Source organism: Phoxinus phoxinus, assembly GCF_949152265.1.
Source record: "Phoxinus phoxinus genome assembly, chromosome: 4".
Taxonomy (NCBI): Eukaryota; Metazoa; Chordata; class Actinopteri; order Cypriniformes; family Leuciscidae; genus Phoxinus; species Phoxinus phoxinus.
In genome coordinates this window covers 4,069,416-4,090,252 of record NC_136879.1, presented here as the reverse complement: position 1 = coordinate 4,090,252, position 20,837 = coordinate 4,069,416, and the positions used below count along the sequence as shown (strand labels likewise).

At 44.7% G+C, this 20,837-nt stretch overlaps 1 protein-coding gene across 2 annotated transcripts in view; it reads right to left on the bottom strand.

Moving 5' to 3' along the window:
* Window positions 1–3,414: 3,414 nt before the first annotated feature.
* The window catches only part of mfsd1 (major facilitator superfamily domain containing 1), a 17,833-nt gene continuing 410 nt past the window's right edge, over window positions 3,415–20,837 (bottom strand). Inside the window, exons 2-17 of one of the 2 annotated variants that reach the window (XM_079610566.1) lie at window positions 20,684–20,736; window positions 20,252–20,364; window positions 20,064–20,106; window positions 19,450–19,517; window positions 19,203–19,311; window positions 18,206–18,308; window positions 17,492–17,590; window positions 17,288–17,399; window positions 17,081–17,137; window positions 14,848–15,004; window positions 14,377–14,474; window positions 14,185–14,297; window positions 13,595–13,642; window positions 13,453–13,504; window positions 9,447–9,552; window positions 3,415–3,904 (exon numbers count right to left, since the gene is read on the bottom strand). In XM_079610566.1, coding sequence (XP_079466692.1) covers window positions 3,845–3,904; window positions 9,447–9,552; window positions 13,453–13,504; window positions 13,595–13,642; window positions 14,185–14,297; window positions 14,377–14,474; window positions 14,848–15,004; window positions 17,081–17,137; window positions 17,288–17,399; window positions 17,492–17,590; window positions 18,206–18,308; window positions 19,203–19,311; window positions 19,450–19,517; window positions 20,064–20,106; window positions 20,252–20,364; window positions 20,684–20,736 — 1,391 coding nt within the window. In that variant the 3' untranslated portion in view covers window positions 3,415–3,844. Of the gene's footprint in view, window positions 3,905–9,446; window positions 9,553–9,950; window positions 11,756–13,452; window positions 13,505–13,594; window positions 13,643–14,184; window positions 14,298–14,376; window positions 14,475–14,847; window positions 15,005–17,080; window positions 17,138–17,287; window positions 17,400–17,491; window positions 17,591–18,205; window positions 18,309–19,202; window positions 19,312–19,449; window positions 19,518–20,063; window positions 20,107–20,251; window positions 20,365–20,683; window positions 20,737–20,837 lie in introns of those variants that run through there. The other variant, XM_079610567.1, reaches the window with a different exon arrangement.

Below are 20,837 nucleotides of genomic sequence, written 5' to 3'. Positions count from 1 at the left end.
TTGTGTCGTAAGTCTGTTTTACTAATATTGTGCTGAAAAGTCATATAGCTGTCGTACTAACGTAGGCTATTTCATATTAGTTTATTTTAATATGGAGAGCTGTAGCCTACATGTTATTTATGTCTAAACTTCACCACAAAGTGCTTATATATATGTGTGTGTGTGTGTGTGTGTGTGTGTGTGTGTATATATATGCTCATATGTGATTTATGAGGACACAAACCTGTATAATGACATGAATATTACACTGGTATTACAACTTAAACGTGGTTAAAAATGCAGAATGCTTGTGTGTGTGTGTGTGTGTGTGTGTGTGATGGGCAGGTTTAGGGATGGGGCAGTGTGTGTGTGTGTGTGTGTGTGTGTGTGTGTGTGTGTGTGTGTGAGAGAGAGAGAGAGAGAGAGAGATGGGCAGGTTTAGGGATAGGGGCAGTGTGTGTGTGTGTGTGTGATGGGCAGGTTTAGGGATAGGGGCAGTGTGTGTGTGTGTGTGTGATGGGCAGGTTTAGGGATAGGGTTAGTGTGTGTGTGTGATGGGCAGGTTTAGGGATAGGGGCAGTGTGTGTGTGTGATGGGCAGGTTTAGGGATAGGGGCAGTGTGTGTGTGTGATGGGCAGGTTTAGGGATAGGGTTAGTGTGTGTGTGTGATGGGCAGGTTTAGGGATAGGGGCAGTGTGTGTGTGTGTGTGTGTGTGATGGGCAGGTTTAGGGATAGGGTTAGTGTGTGTGTGTGATGGGCAGGTTTAGGGATAGGGGCAGTGTGTAGAGGTCGACCGATTCATCGGTTTTGCCGATTAATCGGCACCGATTGTTGACTGGTGGAACTATCGTTATCGGCTAAAATATATACCGATAGTATTTCCTGGTTGCGTCCATTGCTGGAGCGGCTGAGAAGCGCGCGCTGTCATTCATTACACAGTGTAAGAGCTGAGAAGGGTCTGCTGGCATGATGCAGTACAAGAGCGGCCTCTAGAGGTGTAATAAAAACTCGTGCCTCGTGTTGTTTATTTCGACACGTGATTCTGCGTGCTGCACTGAGAGCACATGCTGCGCGGAGAGCGCTGACATCAGATGCGCGTTTAAAGCACCGACAGCTCAAATGTATGTACAGTACATTTTGTCATATCATTATAAAGTGATTAATTTGTTGACTAAATGCTGCATTAGTAGAGAAAGAACAGCACAACAGTTTGTTTGTTTGCCTTCGAGGCTGAGAGGACGCTAACATTAGTAGTACCTCAAGCGGTTAAAACACTGATAAACATAAACGTAAGTCCGGCCCAAATGTTTAATGTCACAATTGTTTGTTACCTCTATTTGCATTAGTTCATATCCAGCTGGTCACTTTTATGCATTAAATATGCAGAGAAGTTGCATATTTAAAGCTAGAGACGTAAGCAAACTGATATGTTCATACAGCCGACAGAAACATAAACGAATCAGAAAAACATTCGATTTCGGTTATTTATTTTTTTCATCTTCACTTTAATACAAATTTTGTTACTTTTTTATTAATTAAGTTGGCTTGAAAAGAACAGTTAAATAGTTACATTTTGAATGTAACTGGTTTTATTTGTTATTTAGAGTATTACTTTTTGTTTCAGTTTGAATGAATGTCTTTTATTGACTTAAATATTTATTCACATTTATATATTTATTTCATTTAGCATGTTTTCATGGTTCAATACAGTTTTTTTTATTTTTATAATAAAGTTCAGCACTGTTTTACTTGGAGTGTTATGTTTGTTTTTATCCAGTATCAATTTTAAAAACTATCGGTTCATTAATCGGTTATCGGCAAGTATGGCCCAACCTAGCTATCGTTATCGGTAAAATCCACTATCGGTCGACCTCTAGCAGTGTGTGTGTGTGTGTGTGATGGGCAGGTTTAGGGATAGGGGCAGTGTGTGTGTGTGTGTGATGGGCAGGTTTAGGGATAGGGGCAGTGTGTGTGTGTGATGGGCAGGTTTAGGGATAGGGGCAGTGTGTGTGTGTGATGGGCAGGTTTAGGGATAGGGGCAGTGTGTGTGTGTGTGTGTGATGGGCAGGTTTAGGGATAGGGTTAGTGTGTGTGTGTGATGGGCAGGTTTAGGGATAGGGGCAGTGTGTGTGTGTGTGTGTGTGATGGGCAGGTTTAGGGATAGGGTTAGTGTGTGTGTGTGATGGGCAGGTTTAGGGATAGGGTTAGTGTGTGTGTGTGATGGGCAGGTTTAGGGATAGGGGCAGTGTGTGTGTGTGTGTGATGGGCAGGTTTAGGGATAGGGTTAGTGTGTGTGTGTGATGGGCAGGTTTAGGGATAGGGGCAGTGTGTGTGTGTGATGGGCAGGTTTAGGGATAGGGCAGTGTGTGTGTGTGTGTGTGATGGGCAGGTTTAGGGATGGGGCAGTGTGTGTGTGTGTGTGTGTGATGGGCAGGTTTAGGGATAGGGTTAGTGTGTGTGTGTGATGGGCAGGTTTAGGGATAGGGGCAGTGTGTGTGTGTGATGGGCAGGTTTAGGGATAGGGGCAGTGTGTGTGTGTGTGTGTGATGGGCAGGTTTAGGGATAGGGGCAGTGTGTGTGTGTGTGTGTGATGGGCAGGTTTAGGGATAGGGTTAGTGTGTGTGTGTGTGATGGGCAGGTTTAGGGATAGGGGCAGTGTGTGTGAGAGATGGGCAGGTTTAGGGATAGGGGCAGTGTGTGTGTGTGATGGGCAGGTTTAGGGATAGGGGCAGTGTGTGTGTGATGGGCAGGTTTAGGGATAGGGGCAGTGTGTGTGTGTGATGGGCAGGTTTAGGGATAGGGCAGTGTGTGTGTGTGTGTGTGATGGGCAGGTTTAGGGATGGGGCAGTGTGTGTGTGTGTGTGTGTGTGTGATGGGCAGGTTTAGGGATAGGGTTAGTGTGTGTGTGTGATGGGCAGGTTTAGGGATAGGGGCAGTGTGTGTGTGTGATGGGCAGGTTTAGGGATAGGGGCAGTGTGTGTGTGTGATGGGCAGGTTTAGGGATAGGGTTAGTGTGTGTGTGTGTGTGATGGGCAGGTTTAGGGATAGGGGCAGTGTGTGTGAGAGATGGGCAGGTTTAGGGATAGGGGCAGTGTGTGTGTGTGATGGGCAGGTTTAGGGATAGGGGCAGTGTGTGTGTGTGATGGGCAGGTTTAGGGATAGGGTTAGTGTGTGTGTGTGTGTGATGGGCAGGTTTAGGGATAGGGGCAGTGTGTGTGAGAGATGGGCAGGTTTAGGGATAGGGGCAGTGTGTGTGAGAGATGGGCAGGTTTAGGGATAGGGGCAGTGTGTGTGTGTGATGGGCAGGTTTAGGGATAGGGTTAGTGTGTGTGTGTGATGGGCAGGTTTAGGGATAGGGTTAGTGTGTGTGTGTGATGGGCAGGTTTAGGGATAGGGTTAGTGTAAGGGAAAAGAATATACAGTTTGTACAGTATAAAAACCATTACGCATATGGAGAGTCCTCACAAGTGTAGCAAAACAGACTTGTGTGTGTGTAAAAAACACTTCGAAATCTTCTTACAAACAAAACGATAAATAAATGGCATAGTACATTATCTTAATAAAATGTGCAGCATTTGAGGTGGTTTTGGAAATACCTAAACAAACAGTAAAAACAAAAACTGAAAGTAGCCTACTAATGAAATGAAGTGACTGAATTGTGGTCGTTCATGTTAAATTGACTCTCTGAGTGAGATTGTGCTGTTCCGAACCAACTCATGTACTGAAGGGCTTTTGCTGGATTTTAATCAGACATACAAAATGCATGCAAAAATAAATGTTTAATAATACAAGTATTTTATTTCTAGCAGCAGTGTTGCAGTGGCAAACACAGAAACACACACGGACAGTCAGACACACACACACTCATTTGAGCAGACTCCTGTAGGCCAGTGAAGACAGATGTGGGCTGCAGTGGTCCGGCATCTGTTGACAGAACAACCAATGACTTTCAAAGAAGATGATGAGCATTACAGGATTTATGTACAACACAATAATACTGCATTAGTTGCTAGTGTTTGATAGGGTGTGTCCTATAGCTGGAGGTGTGTGTGACAAATCAATCCTGAAAACAGGGTTCGTACAGACACTGTCAAATTAAATTCCAGGACTTTCCAAGCACTACTTTTTGTTTTCACTACAATTAGAGATCCCCTTATCAAACAATATCGTTATTATCTTTTAAATTCAAAAAAGGTAAATAGATAAACAAAAATAGACTGATAAAACAATGTAACAAATAAAGTGCAATACGTAATTACTGTGGCAACTTTGAATGAAAGCTGTATCATACTTTGATATTTATATGAGCAATATCAAGCTCATAGCCATGCAAAACGGCTCTATATCTTTATCAGACAGGTTGCAGCATTGATTTTGTGTGCAAATATTGTTTTATCGATAAAATTAAACAATGATTTCACATATATTGTTGAAAAAGCGCAAGTCCTTAATGTATAATTTTGTTTAATACAATACCGATTGTATTAGTCTGAAAGTAGTATGTCAAATACACCTAGGATGGCTTGAGGGGAGTAAATCGTGAGATCTATCCCTTTAATAACCCCAATCCAGCCAGTAAGGTTAGTCCCGGGGCCCGTGGTGGTTCAGGCCTCATCCACACTACTGCGTTTTAGTTTAGAAACGGAGAATTAAAACGAATATGATCTCCGTCCACACAAGCGTGTTAGCTGCGTATTAGAATTGATCTCCGTCCACATTAAAACGACTGAAAACGCGGATCACGTGACCACTCACCAACACTGGGCGTGCGCGTGCCGGTGTACACAGGCGCATGTAGGCAGTGATAGCATTGTAAAATGCAGAATGTACTTGCACAACAGCTGCTAGCAAAGACATCAACATGGATAACGAATTACAAGCGTTACTGACGTTGCAGTCACTCACGTTACATAGTCCAGGCTGTTTTTGTGTTTTCTTCCCGGGGACGGGTCATGTGATGGGTGGCTGACGAATCAGGGAAGGATACGCCATGACTGATGACACCCAATCATAGAGCCGAGCGTGAGCCTCTGCGTCATCGTTTCTAAAGTCCTCCGCTTTGACCGTCTTCACTAAAACTCCCTCCGGAGATTCAAAACGCAAAACGGGGTCGGCAGCGTTTCTAAACTTCTCCGTTTTAGGTCTTCGTTTTTGCCGGTGTAGTCTGGACGGGAGGTGCAAACTTAGCAAAAGGTCTCCGTTTCTAAACGAAAACGCAGTAGTGTGGATGGGGCCTAAGACTCGACTGGACACTTCAAGGTCACTCCTAGTGCTTACCACAGCAGAATGAAACACAAACATGTTTGTTCACCACAACTCTCCCCATCAGCTGAGCTGCATCACAATGTGGAAAAGCTTTGGCAGCTCGACATCTTGCATACAAGAGTGAAAAGCTGGTGACAACGTGTCGACAGGATCAGACTGCAATCGAACACTTGCAGAAGAGGACAGTTCGAGTGAACATAAACGAAGTCCAGCGATATGCCACACCTTTACTAAGGCCATGCCATGCCAACTTTGTATGCCTCATTAACTTCAGTCCTTGCCAACCTGTGGAGTACAGAGAAGCGCCTCCTCCGGGATCCAGACCGTGCCACAGCATACAGCTCAGAAATCAGGCTGGATACACCACTAAAGTGAGTCAAGAAATGTGGGAATAATCTAGATCAGGGGTGCCTAATCCTGCTCCTGCCGATCGACTGTCCTGCACAGTTCATCTCCAACCCTAATCAAACACACCTGAAGCAACCAATTAAGGTCTTCAGGATCACTTGAAAACTAAAGGCAGGTGTGTTTGATTAGGGCTGGAGATGAACTGTGCAGGACAGTTGGGCACCCCTGATCTAGAGAGTCATGGTTCATCCCGCATCATATGGTGACTCACAATGAGAAAAACAGAATTGTGTTCAACTGTTCCTTTACCCTTCAAGCAAACAGTTTTAATGAATTGATCCTGGTTCAAATTTCAGGTCTTCTCTGCTAGACGTCCTGCTGTGATTCAGAGAACATTGATGTTTCATCAGGCGAGGCTACTCCCGAGGACAGACCACTCTTACGGTTCCTGTCGCGTGATATGCAGAGACAACCCTCCTAGTGTGCATCATATGCACTTCAGAGTCACTGTTCACAGTCAAGAAGGAGATGGTGTGCGGGATGCTTTTGAAAGGCACTTTTATGGCGACAATTGGCTCCAGAGCTTCTCTTCCCCTAAATCAGTAGCCAACAAGGTGAGAGCGCTACTGGAGGCTTTAAATTAAGTCAATAGGCATGTATCATCCCAGATTTCATGAGGCACCTTCCCCCAGAAATACTGTCCCCCTGACATACAAGTCCCATCTGCAAGAAGCAAGCTCTACAACAATGAGAAATATACACAGGGTGCTGGCCAGCCAGTATGACCCACTTGGGTTCATCCCCCCTTTCACAACAAGGGCCAAGATTCTTGTTCAACTGTTGTGGAATAATAAGACAGAATGGGATGACCCACTGCTCCCTGGTGATATTCTTGAAGCTTGGAAAGCTTGGGAGAGTGAACTCACTATTATGTAAGCCTATAACTAGACCCCCCCAGCTGCAACAATGAAGCCCACATCTTCTGTGATGCTTCAGAGAAGGCCTACTGGGGTGTTGTAAATCTGCGTGCTGAGGATCCACACGGCCAAGTTGAGATGGCATTCTTTACTGCCCGATCGCGAGTAGCTCCCAAGAAACAACTTTCAATGCCCAGACTGGAGCTGTGTGCCGCCCTCATTTTATTTATGCAATTGGCAGATACTTTTATCCAAAGCGACTTACATTGCATTTCAAGGTACACGTTTACATTCTTACCAGTTCTTGCTTTCCCTGGGTATTGAACCCATGACCTTGGGTTTCGTGAGTTTGTGGTACAGGAAAGCTCAACTTGCAGAGGAAACTAACAGTGAACATTGCCCAAATTATTCTGTGGACAGACTCAACGACTGTTCTTAAAGAGAACTTTGAAATAAAATGTTGGTATGTGTTAGCTTACCTGAAGTGCATCCAAGATGTAGGTGTCTTTGTCTCCGCAGTAGTTTCAATTTTGATATTTTTATGTCAAACCGTTCTTGTCTGTCAGTCATATAATGCAGGTATATAGGCACTGTCTCCAAAAGCATGCAGAGATGTCTCTAAAAGCATGCAGAGAAAAGTCCAAATTAAAAAATTCCCCATCGTAAGTGCACATTGATGGCCTAAGACACGAAACAAGCGGTTTGTGTGATAAAACTAACAGTATTTATATCGTTTTTATCTCTTTTACACAACCACGTCCAAGTGATCTGTTTACTTAGTCTGCGCAAGCGCCGTAGAGCGCCGGAATGCTCCGGAAGTGGTCTCTCGCGCGTGTACGTCACTCATGTGTACGACAAGAACGGTTTGACCTAAAAATATCAAAATTGAAACTACTGCGGAGACAAAGACACCTACATCTTGGATGCACTTCAGGTAAGCTAAAACATACCAAAATTTAATTTCAAAGTGAACTATCCCTTTAACTGGCTCCAGTCTGATTCCGGCCGCTTCAAGGCATTTGTAGGGACACGAGCAATGCTGCCACCTGAACTTGACAAAGTGCACATCATTTGTGTTGGTGGCAGACTACATAGATGTAACCAGAAATACTTAATTCGATTGTTCTGCATCCAAAGCACTCAGTGACTAGAATGCTCATTCAGCATGTTGACTAAGTTAAAACACCCTGGTTCTGAACAACTTTTGGGGGAATTACGGCGCAAGTACTGGATACTTCGGGGTCGTGAAGCTGTTCGGAAAAAGAGCAACGTGCCTGTCTGGAGTGCCAGAGATGGGGAGCCCATCCTGTCCTTCCTCGGATGGCAGATCTAACTCCTGTCCGCCTCCGTCCACATTGTTGTCTTGACCAGTCTAGACACTGACTCCTTTCTAATGGCACTCAGGAGGTTCATTTCTCGCCGAGGCAAGCCTGCTGAATTACTGTCCTACCAAGTGACTAATTTTAGGTGAGCGAGAACTCCTGATGCTTTCAAAACCATGCACCCTTCATTCCAAACTCACCTGGCTGTGCACCAGACCAAGTTCATCTTCAAACCCCCTAATGCACTGCACTTTGGAGGTACCTGGGAAAGGGAGATATGTTCCATAAAGACAGCCTTAAATGCCACCCTCAATGCCCAGATTGTGACTGAGGAAATGCTCAACACCATCCTTATTGAAATTGAGGGAATCCTGAATTCCAAGCCCCTAGGTTATGTCTCCTCTGATGTGGCTCACCCAGACACAATTACCCCAAATCTCCTTTTGATAGGGTGGCTAGATCCTTCATTGCCCCAAACCATTTACTATGACTCCAATCTACTCAGTTGGTGGCGATGGAGGGCCTGTCAAGTCCTTGCTGACATATTCTGGTCCGAGTTCCTAAAAAACTACTTGCCTTGCATTACAAATCAGGGAGAAATGGCAAACAGACACAGTGGTACTCATAGTGGACCCTCACCTGCCCAGAGCACTATGGCCAATTGGACGGATTAGCATTGTGTCCACAGAAGCTGATGGGCAAGTACAGCAGAAGTTAAGGTGAATGACCAGCCCTATGTTGGACCTGTCAGCCGTCTGATCCGTCTACACACATCTCGGATGATGGGGAAAAGAATCCCATATAACTGCACATTTGGGGGCGGCTGTTGAAAAGTTAAGTGCAAGCCAGTCCAGCAGAGGGCGCTAAAAGACTATTATCATGACTGCCTAAAAAAAAGGATGGTGGAAAGGACCCTAGGTTGATTTTACTCCGAACCATCCCTTTAAGCACCTTGTACGAACCCTGTGAAAAGCGCTGGTTTGTGCAGAAGCATCTGATATTTCAGTGTGTTTTCTGTCACCTGCACGCCCACATGTGTGTGTGTATGTGTTTTCTGTTACCTGCACACCCAGAAGTGTGAGTGTGTTTTCTCCGTCACCTGTACGCCCAGATGTGTGTGTGTTTTCTGTTACCTGCACACCCAGAAGTGTGAATGTGTTTTCTCCGTTACCTGTACGCCCAGATGTGTTTTGTTACCTGCACACCCAGATGTGTGTGTGTTTTCTGTTACCTGCATGCCCAGATGTGTGTGTTTTCTGTTACCTGCACGCCCAGATGTGTGTGTTTTCTGTTACCTGCATGCCCATATGTGTGTGTGTGTGTGTTTTGTTACCTGCACACCCAGATGTATGTTTTCTCTGTTACCTGCACACCCAGATGTGTGTGTGTGTGTGTGTTTTCTGTTGTGTGTGTGTGTTTTCAGATGTGTGTGTGTGTTTTCTGTTACCTGCACACCCAGATGTGTGTGTGTGTGTGTTTTCTGTTACCTGCATGCCCAGATGTGAGTGTATATGTGTTCTCTGTTACCTGCACGCCCAGATGTGTGTGTTTTCTGTTACCTGCACGCCCAGATGTGTGTGTGTGTGTGTGTTTTTTTCTCTCTTTTTTTTTTACCTGCACGCCCAGTCTGGACAGATAGCGGTTGCGCAGACCGAACGGGGACAGAGGCTTCAGATGCTCTTGATCCTCCACAGCCTCCTGCTGGACACGCTGGACATCCCTGAGACAAAACTGCAGTTTCACTACACTGACATCTGACACACACACACACACACACACACACACACACACACACACACACACACACACACACACACACGACATCCCTGAGACAAAACTGCAGTTTCACTACACTGACATCTGACACACACACACACACACACACACACGACATCCCTGAGACAAAACTGCAGTTTCACTACACTGACATCTGACACACACACACACACACACGACATCCCTGAGACAAAACTGCAGTTTCACTACACTGACATCTCTCACTCTCTCTCTCACACACACACACACACACACACACACACACACACACACGACATCCCTGAGACAAAACTGCAGTTTCACTACAGACATCTGACACACACACACACACACACACTAGAAAACCGCACGTCTCGTGTGTTTATTATCATCATGAGAGTCAGTGACAGATTGAGAGTGAAGGCCAGTCAATAGTTCAGAATCAAACTCCATCACGAGCTGAACATCTTTGATCATTAGCTCATAAAAATTTATATCAAAAAGTATTTCAAAAACAGCATTACACGCTGAACGATGACATGTTACACAGATGAAGCTGAAGCCACATAATCATACTACAGAATATATAGGCAAATACGCTGGCAACGACATGGCGGCTCATATTTCATATTTCAACCCAAAATACTTTTGATAGAAAACATGAGGTAATTTTTTTTAATTGTAAAGCAAAATGTAATTGTACATAGATGATATATATTTTAGTCATGTAAACTCTTGAAATAGATTGAACATGTTGATGAATATGGCCATGTGAATGTATTTGGTCTTGCGGGACTAGATCTGCTGTTGATTATTAAGTGACTCGCTACGGCTAATAGATCCACGCGTAAGATCTGCTGCATTAACACACATCCATCACTGCGGTTCAGATCTGGACAGGTGGAGCTGGGGAGGTGGAGGGGTTCAGAGGAACACTTTACTACAGCGCACTATTCAAATGTTGAGCAAGCATCTCATTGGCTGCAGGATCAGCTGAGCCAATCAGCCTGTGCCATGTAGAGTTTCATGACTGAAGTAAATTACAAAGAAATAAAAAATAATGACAAATCTTTAAGAAAAATGCTTTAGAGTCAATATGAAATGACATTTGCAATATCACCGAGTAAGAGGCCGCTCACACAGAACGTGTTTCTCCATTCCACTGCGAAACTTTTCCATTGTTTTTCAATGTAAGCACACTAGACGGACGTCTTTAGCGCTCATGACAGTGTCTGACGCGGCATTCTAGAAACACAGCGCTCAAGTTAACAGAAGTTCAACCTTTAGAAAACGTGTCTCTAGACCTTGTGCTTTTTCCATCTCGCGGGTTTAACAGCACAAACACACTCCGTGTGAACCGGCCCAAACACAGCTCATCTTGATACACGGGTGGAAAATAGTCAGTTCTTTGGGGATCACATCAAGCAAAACCCATGTTACTGTGCAAACAAACCAGAATTATTGAAATTATTAAAGCTGAAGTGTCCAGAGAAGCACAGGGGTCACTCCAGTGTCCAGAGAAGGACAGGGGTCACAGAGCGCTCGCGTGCGGATCGAGTGCTAAAGCGGTTCGACTCCAGAACGAGTGAGAACTGGTCAGTGGTCCCGTGGGAAATCATGGACCCCGAGTATTTCTGGAGTCGGCCTCTAGACACAAAAGCTCTTCGATGTTGCTAATGTTCAAGAGTCTTCCCTGAGACATCGGCTGCACCTCATGGAGAAATGTGCCTCGTATTTCATCCCGAAACCACAAAGAAAGAAAGAACAGGGGGAAGAATACATCAAGAATACTTTAGGACCTTGTGACATTATTTTCTTTACGGTTAACCCATTACTACAATACAACAGTGATTAAAATTCTTAATTTTCCTTATTAAAATCATGAGTTAAAATGATAGGTACTACAGGGTAATCATCGTGAAGTATTATTAAAATTGTAGATTATCAATGTTTTTTCGCATTACAGTAACAAGAATGTGTTTTTTAAAACTGACAAGAATAATGTCACAAGATCATGTAAAATGCTTTCTAGTGTGTGTGTGTGTGTGTGTGTGTGTGTGTGTGTGTGTGTGTGTCCATCTGTCCGGTGCTCATCTAAGGGATTGTGGTGTGGTTTTATGGTCAGAGGAAAGTGTTCAGTGAAGGACGCAGTGCAGAAGAGCCGTCACCTGAAACACAACACACACACACACACACACACACACACACACGTAAATCAAACGCTCACAGCAACTAACAGAAGTTCTTCACAGACACACTCGACTCACAGAGTGTGACAGAAAAATGCAGTCCTGAATGAAACATGTCAGCCAATACTTCTCTCGGCTCATCGGCCATCTTGTATCTATGGGTTTACTGGCGTTGACAGTGATTGTGGGTTATATTATATGTGACGCTGCCAAAAGAAAATATTACATAAAGCAGCATTTTTATAACAGGCCCATGATTAGGGCTGCACGATTCATCAAAATCACGGTATGATGGATTATAATAATCAATTATTAATGAAATAAACAGTAAAGAGCAGCTCTGTGATCAGCAGTAAACGGGAGTCGCTTATAACAAGCATTTGAAATATGCGTCGAGTTTGCAGCCCAATCTTATGTTCATAAACCTGTTGTCCAATAAAACACAGTTTAATGACATGTTTCTCCTCCAGACTCACTGCACACCGCCGCCGGGTGACAGACACTGGGAGACTGAACACTAGTGAGTAGTTTTCTATACAGTGACAGTAGCCATGTCTGCTAGCTTTGCTTTATAAATATACTTTATTATTATGAAATACCCGAGAAGGCTTGAAGATAAAGTGGTGTGTTTATGTGTAATGTTCTGTAATATTCAGCGATAGCTTATAACGGCTTCTGAGCGTGATCGGTCACTTCTCGAGGCATCAGGCATGTTCCGGTCAGCATAGGAGAAGACACTCCTCTCTAAAGAAATCTCAAGTAAACATGATAACCCATGTGCTTTTCTACCGAGAACACGACTTCCTTCATCCCCACAGTGGAGTCATAAGACTCATATTTCATATTAAACGCATGCACTCTCTTTTTGATTCTGCAGACCTGACAAAAATTAAACAATTGTTGTCACAGATTTATCATGATAATATTTGATCATAAATTCTTAGACTTTTCTAATGATAGAAAAGCCCGGTCATGTTTACAGGTAACCCTGCGTTTTTTAAAATAAAAATATATATTTTTTCTAATTATTATATTTATTCATTCATTAAAAAAAAAAAATATATATATATATATATATATATACATAATACAAATAAGTGTTATTAAAATAGTGATATATTCTTGTTTTGTTTCATAATTTTATTTAGCAACAATAATAATAATAATAATCATATATATTAATACTAAATAATATGCAAGCACAACATTTTGGGGCAAATTGAAAAAACAAGCAACAAATCTGGTCATCTGGCAGATTATATCTAGCCAAACTATATCTGGACACCCGAGGCACACATAATGAGAAGTTGGGGGTTAGAGTGATGAATTGTGTGAGTGACAGACTGTGAGATTCACCCGTTCCCTGTTCTCTCCGAGCAGAGCAACCACGGGTTCTGTGTGAAGTGTGTGTGGCTGTGAGGAGTGAAGACGCTGGAGGAAGTGTGTGTGGCTGTGAGGAGTGAAGACGCTGGAGGAAGTGTGTGTGGCTGTGAGGAGTGAAGACGCTGGAGGAAGTGTGTGTGGCTGTGAGGAGTGAAGACGCTGGAGGAAGTGTGTGTGGCTGTGAGGAGTGAAGACGCTGGAGGAAGTGTGTGTGGCTGTGAGGAGTGAAGACGCTGGAGGAAGTGTGTGTGGCTGTGAGGAGTGCAGACGCTGGAGGAAGTGTGTGTACTCACTCAGCTTTGAGTCGCTCGGCTCGCGTCGAGGCCGACAGGTTCAGCTCTCCCTCTGAGAACAGAAGCAGAGGAAGTGTGTGTGTGAATAAGCAGTGATCGCGGAAGTGTGTGTGACTTCATCAGCAGTGATCGCTCAGCTTACCTGTGTGATAGTCATACAGATACAGCAACACCACGGCGAGCAGAGCCACTGAAACACACAGCACATCATCACACACACTTCAGGATGACAGAACTACAGAGCACAACATGGGCCAGAACACACAGTTTAATAAACACTTATACTACTGTTCTGAACAGAGCAAGAAGAACAACACAAGATATCATTAACCACAACTTAACTCATTTGAAATGCAGTGTGACCCTGATGTAAAGTCCCCTGTGGTGAACATCCAGCTTTCACTGTGGTTCACGAGGCCAAGCGTACACTACTGTAACCTCATTTTCCTTGCATGCACATTCAGGAAATTATATTGTATTTAAGAACAATTGTTTGGAAAGGTAATGCGCTTTAAAACGTCACATTTCAATAAAAGATGCGATGCTTGATCTGATTTATGTTTGCTTATTGCGCTCGCTCGCGCCCTCTTGTGGGCATAGGAGACAGTACAGTACTTTTTTAAAGTATTGCCTTTAGAATTTGAATATAATTAGCATTACGCTAATATTTAAGAAAGAATTTCAAATTGAGCTTTTCAGCCCGTTTGACAGGCCTAGTGTGCAGACACTCACTGCACAGGCAGGCGATGAAGAAGACCTCGAGGAAGAGGTAACCCTTGTTGTCCAGGAGGCTTCCCGCAGCCATCGACATGACGGCCAGACCCAGGTTCTGGATGGACTGCATGCTGCACACACACACACGAGCGTCAGAAACACCCGCATGATCTTCAGCAGAGGATGAGGAACATCAGAGGAGAGACTTACAATCCGTACGCCGTTCCCAGCTGATGCTCCGGCACCACAAACGCCACCATGGGCCACAGCGCACAGGCCAGCAGAGAGTACGACAGGCCTAGGAGACACTGACACACACACACACACACACACACACACACACACACACACGGTTAAAGACCTGAGGGCTCATCGGACACACAGCGCACAGGCCAGCAGAGAGTACGACAGGCCTAGGAGACACTGACACACACACACACACACACACACACACACACACACACGGTTAAAGACCTGAGGGCTCATCGGACACACAGCGCACAGGCCAGCAGAGAGTACGACAGGCCTAGGAGACACTGACACACACACACACACACACACACACACACGGTTAAAGACCTGAGGGCTCATCGGATAGACACACACACACACGGCGTCAGGACCTGAGGGCTCATCTCACACACACACACACACACACACACACACACAGCGTCAGGTTACCATGGCGATCCAGGGGTTCCAGAAGGTGAAGGCCAGCATCATGTGTGAGAGGAGTGTGGTGACGACGGCCAGCAGAACCCAGAGCACGTTTCGCCCGGTCCGGTCCACCAGAAACCCCAGCAGAGGAGACGCCGGCGCCGAGATGATGTACACGATACTGCACAGTTAAAGACCAACGCTGTCACACATGCACTTTCAGTCGCTAAAGCAAACAAACATGACTGTCATTGTACTGTTAGAGCTCATGTGTGAACGGGGTGAATCACTAGTGGAACTAGAAGTTGCAGCATTACCGTTAACACGACTGCTCTGGCCCGATTATAGAAACACTACAGTAACACCAACTAAAACTAAACACTAACACTACTAAAAGATCTGACAGATAGTGAGACTCGGACTCCAGTGATAAAGACTCCGGACTCGGACTCCAGTGATAAAGACTCCGGACTCGGACTCCAGTGATAAAGACTCCGGACTCGGACTCCAGAGGTAAAGACTCCAGAGGTAAAGACTCCAGAGGTAAAGACTCCAGAGGTAAAGACTCCAGAGGTAAAGACTCCAGAGGTAAAGACTCCAGAGGTAAAGACTCCAGAGGTAAAGACTCCAGAGGTAAAGACTCCAGAGGTAAAGACTCCAGAGGTAAAGACTCCGGACTCGGACTCCAGAGGTAAAGACTCCGGACTCGGACTCCAGAGGTAAAGACTCCAGAGGTAAAGACTCCAGAGGTAAAGACTCCAGAGGTAAAGACTCCAGAGGTAAAGACTCCAGAGGTAAAGACTCCAGAGGTAAAGACTCCAGAGGTAAAGACTCCAGAGGTAAAGACTCCAGAGGTAAAGACTCCAGAGGTAAAGACTCCGGACTCGGACTCCAGAGGTAAAGACTCCAGAGGTAAAGACTCCAGAGGTAAAGACTCCAGAGGTAAAGACTCCAGAGGTAAAGACTCCAGAGGTAAAGACTCCAGAGGTAAAGACTCCAGAGGTAAAGACTCCAGAGGTAAAGACTCCAGAGGTAAAGACTCCAGAGGTAAAGACTCCAGAGGTAAAGACTCCAGACTCTGACTCCAGTGATAAAGACTCCAGACTCGGACTCCAGTGATAAAGACTCCGGACTCGGACTCCAGTGATAAAGACTCCGGACTCGGACTCCAGTGATAAAGACTCCGGACTCGGACTCCAGAGGTAAAGACTCCAGAGGTAAAGACTCCAGAGGTAAAGACTCCAGAGGTAAAGACTCCAGAGGTAAAGACTCCAGAGGTAAAGACTCCAGAGGTAAAGACTCCAGAGGTAAAGACTCAAGAGGTAAAGACTCCAGAGGTAAAGACTCCAGAGGTAAAGACTCCAGAGGTAAAGACTCCAGAGGTAAAGACTCCAGAGGTAAAGACTCCAGAGGTAAAGACTCCAGAGGTAAAGACTCCAGAGGTAAAGACTCCAGAGGTAAAGACTCCAGAGGTAAAGACTCCAGAGGTAAAGACTCCAGAGGTAAAGACTCCAGAGGTAAAGACTCCAGAGGTAAAGACTCCAGAGGTAAAGACTCCAGAGGTAAAGACTCCAGAGGTAAAGACTCCAGAGGTAAAGACTCCAGAGGTAAAGACTCCAGAGGTAAAGACTCCAGAGGTAAAGACTCCAGAGGTAAAGACTCCAGAGGTAAAGACTCTAGACTCTGACTCCAGTGATAAAGACTCCGGACTCGGACTCCAGAGGTAAAGACTCCAGAGGTAAAGACTCCAGAGGTAAAGACTCCAGAGGTAAAGACTCCAGAGGTAAAGACTCCAGAGGTAAAGACTCCAGAGGTAAAGACTCCAGAGGTAAAGACTCCAGACTCTGACTCCAGTGATAAAGACTCCAGACTCGGACTCCAGTGATAAAGACTCCGGACTCACCTCGGATGAGACGTTAAACTGAGGTCCTGACTCTCTGTGGTCTTTAAAACTCCCATGGCACTTGTGGTAAAGCGTAGGGGTGTAACCCCGGTGTCCTGGACACACTCCCTACATTGGCCCTCAGCAATCATGGCCTCCTAATAATCCCCATCCACTGAACTGGCTCTATCACTCTCTCTCCTCTCTCCACCTGTACCATTCTATTCCATTCTATTCTATTCTCGGACTACAGAGATAAGGACTCCAGTGATAAAGAGTTTGTGAGAGTGTGTGTGTGTGTGTGTGTGTGTGTGTGTGTGTGTGTGTGTGTGTGTGTGTGTGTGTGTGTGTGTGTGTGTGTGTGTGTGTGTGTACCTGTTGATGGCTCTGGCCTGGACAGTAGTGAAGCTGAACTTCTCGATGAAGAAAACTCTGTTTGTAAAGACAACATTATTCATCGTAATCTCATCATAATGATATGCAGGCGATACTCTCTTCAGTTCATGACAAGTTTCACACATTTAAAAAAAAATATACTCTTGATTTCCATTTAAATGAATATTCATCTGGACAGAAACTCACTGGCCCAGTCCAATAAAGGGGAAGATGGCCACGTAATACGCCACACAGATGATGAAGATGAGCCAGAGAGAGAAGGGAAAGTCCTTGACGTCAGTCAGCTTGATGACTTCCCCTGCACGAGCCACACACACACACACACACACTTCTGTAAAACACACTCAGCTGAAGTGCTGGATTCTCCGAGATCAGTCAGGATCATCTCACCAGTTCTGCCCTGCTCCTTCTTTAGGATCTTCTCGGCCCGTCTGTCCAGGAACCCCAGAATCAGAGCGCATGTGAGCGAGAACAGACACGTGGACGCCGCTGCACACACACACACATCACAGAGACCGTTACACACACACTCCGCTGTTATCTATAAGGGGGGTGTAAACTTTTGAGCAATTCAGTTTCTCTCATTCCACGAGAAATCCTTTAAATGTGGTATTCTGAGCTGAACAGGAAAGAAGAAATCTAGTATAGTGACATTCACTATAGACAACAAGGGGAACTGTGTGGGAAACACACTACTCAAATAAACTCTCATACGCCACCAATGCAAATGTTCTGTATGCTCGGTGTTCATTAGATAAGTTGCAGCTCGCTTTAAAAGTGTGTTCAGCAGGAAGGCCTTGGTCAGGGTTAAACCACGTTTATCTGGAACATGAGCCGTTACTCCAGAGAGGAGAAGTTACACTGGAGATTCAGCGAGACAGAGGAAGGAGAAGTGAAAGATGAAGCACATCAGGGTGTGTGTGTGTGTGTGTGTGTAACTGATCATCTGACGTGTGTGTGTGAGTCAGGACACGATCTGCTGGCTGGAAAACAACTGGAGGAAATGTTCAACGAAGGAACATTGTGACTGGTGGAGATCGGACTCATTTCCAGGCTCAGGTTTAAAGCGCTGTGATATCTGAGATATATATCTGTGACACTCACCGATCATGAGTGTGATCCCGAGAGTGGAGTGTCCCGCTGATCCCGTCAGAGACTGAATGCGGCCGTACACCCAACCGATCACGTTCATGTTCACCGTGCTGCCCTGAACACACACACACACACACACACAGAAGCAGCTGTCAGTCATATTCACTGAGATCACACTGTAATCTAGGCCAGGTGTGTGTGTGTGTGTGTGTGTGTGTGTGTGTGTGTGTGTGTGTGTGTGTGTGTGTACACTACTGTTCAAATGTTTGTGGTCATAAGATTTTCTTTTTTAAATTAATTAATGATTGTACTCTGCATTAAACTGATCAAAAGTGACAGTAAAGACATTTATAATTTTACAAAAGATAATAGATGCTGTTCTTTTGAGCTTTCTCTTCATATAAGAATCCTGACACACAAAATGTATGACGGTTTACACTAAAATATGGACTGATAATAATCATAAATGTGTCTTGAGCATCAGATCATCATATTATACTGATTTCTGAAGGATCGTGTGACACTGAAGACTGGAGTAATGATGCTGAAACTCAGCTTTGATCAAAGGAATAAATTACACTTTACTATATTATTTATATTTATATTCACATAGAGAACAGCAGATTTACATTATAATAATATTTCACTGTTTTAATGTGTTTTTGATTGAATAAATGCAGCTCTGGAGAGCGTGTTTAAAACTAACACTAAAACTTCTGAAGGGTAGCGCTTAATAATAACACTGTCATAGAGATATGAGAATATATTTGTCTTTAATAAAATACAAAATAGATTCACGTCAAGTATGAAATATTTATAACCAGTTAATGGTCTAAATTGTTCGCTGAGCATTGATAAGCTTTATGTCTACGACCATTTTACACCCAAGAATGAAGCTGCACATCGACACTGAACCGGCACGAACAAGCTGTTTTTATGAGGTCGTTAAGAGGTCTGAACAGGTGATGCTTCTGATCTTCAACACACACACACACACACACACACTCACCAGTCTGGCCATGCTGAGCTGCAGGCCGAACACCAGGTTGAGCTCTTTCCCTTTAAACCAGTTGACGGCGTACGTGTTCTGCGCCACCGCCAGAGACTCTCCACCGATGCTGCACAGCAGAGAGAGGATCAGCGTTCACACACACACACACACACACACACACACACGCGCGCACACACACACGCGCGCACACACACACGCGCGCGCACACACACGCACACACACTTTAATCAGGAGACATGCTCACCCAAACACAAACCGACCCACGTTCATCAGCCAGAAGTGATTGGCCAGAGCGCCGGCGGCGAATATGATCTGCAAAACAACCGTAGAACTCATAAACACACACACACACACACACTGGTCAAACTGGGCTGCGTGAGTGCTGTGGATGATTGACATCACTAATGTGAGCAATAGCAGTACAGTTTACATGTGATCTATGCCTAGGGTTGATTCCGATTTCAATTCTGCTTATCGATTTCATTCTTATCGATTCCTAATTTTGTTTCCAGTAAGGTAAAAGAAAAACCTTAGATATCATTCACATCTAGTCTTATTGCAAAACATTTAATTGTAGCTGAATATCAAGAACAAAACTGAACAGGCTAAATATCACTCATATCACACAAGGAGCGCAGGGACATTAGGCTGCTGTCCCTTTAAGAGCGGCACAATACACTGATACACACGTGTGCAGCGCTGAAAACTGCGAGCGACTCGTCTCGCGCGTGAATGGGTTAAAGTCATATTAACATGCTCACAAATTAATTGATACAAGGAATCGGAATTAAAATTTGATAACAAGTAGGCTATCTACCCTATCTATACATGTGTGTGTGTGTGTGTGTGATAACCTACCTGCCCTATTAACACAAACAGAGAAAAGATTACAGTCCCCAGCCTAGAACAACACAAGAGTTAGTCAGCAGCATTACTCTCTCAGTCCAGCAGACACGTGAATATAGGAGATGTTATGAGATGAGTGAAGCTTGAGTGTATCTGAGGCCGAGGAGAGAGTGTGTGTGTGTGTGTGTGCTGGACTGGACCTGATGCCGAAGACCCGGTCCAACAGAAAGCCTCCCAGGAAGCAGAGGAACACGTTAGGCCACGAGTACCAGGCGTACAGCTGCATGAAGGAGGCCGTGTTCAGACTCATATCCTACACACACACACACACACACAGAGAGAGAGAGAGACACACATCAGGGTCAGACACCTGTCAACCCGTGACAGCAGCACACACTCCATCAGCTGATGCTTTATTACACATGCAGTCCCACTAGACTCAGGTAGAGCTTATCTCTCTAATAATCCAAATGCCAATTGGGTTTTTGTGGAGGAAACCCGAGTGAACATCAATGAGCTGACGTGAAGCATCTCACACACACATTACATTACTGTAGACCATACACTTACATGACTTATTATTACAATTATGAATGTTTTCTCAGAGGACATGGAGCTAAATCCACACACACCTGTATGACTTGAGTCTGAAGCGCAGCTGGATTATCATAACAGAAATAACTGCCTGCAACAGAGACAACAACAACACAGTAAACATGCTTTCACTTTCACATGAATCTGACCCCGCGGAGCCCAAACATGGTAACAACATAGTGAGACCACGGT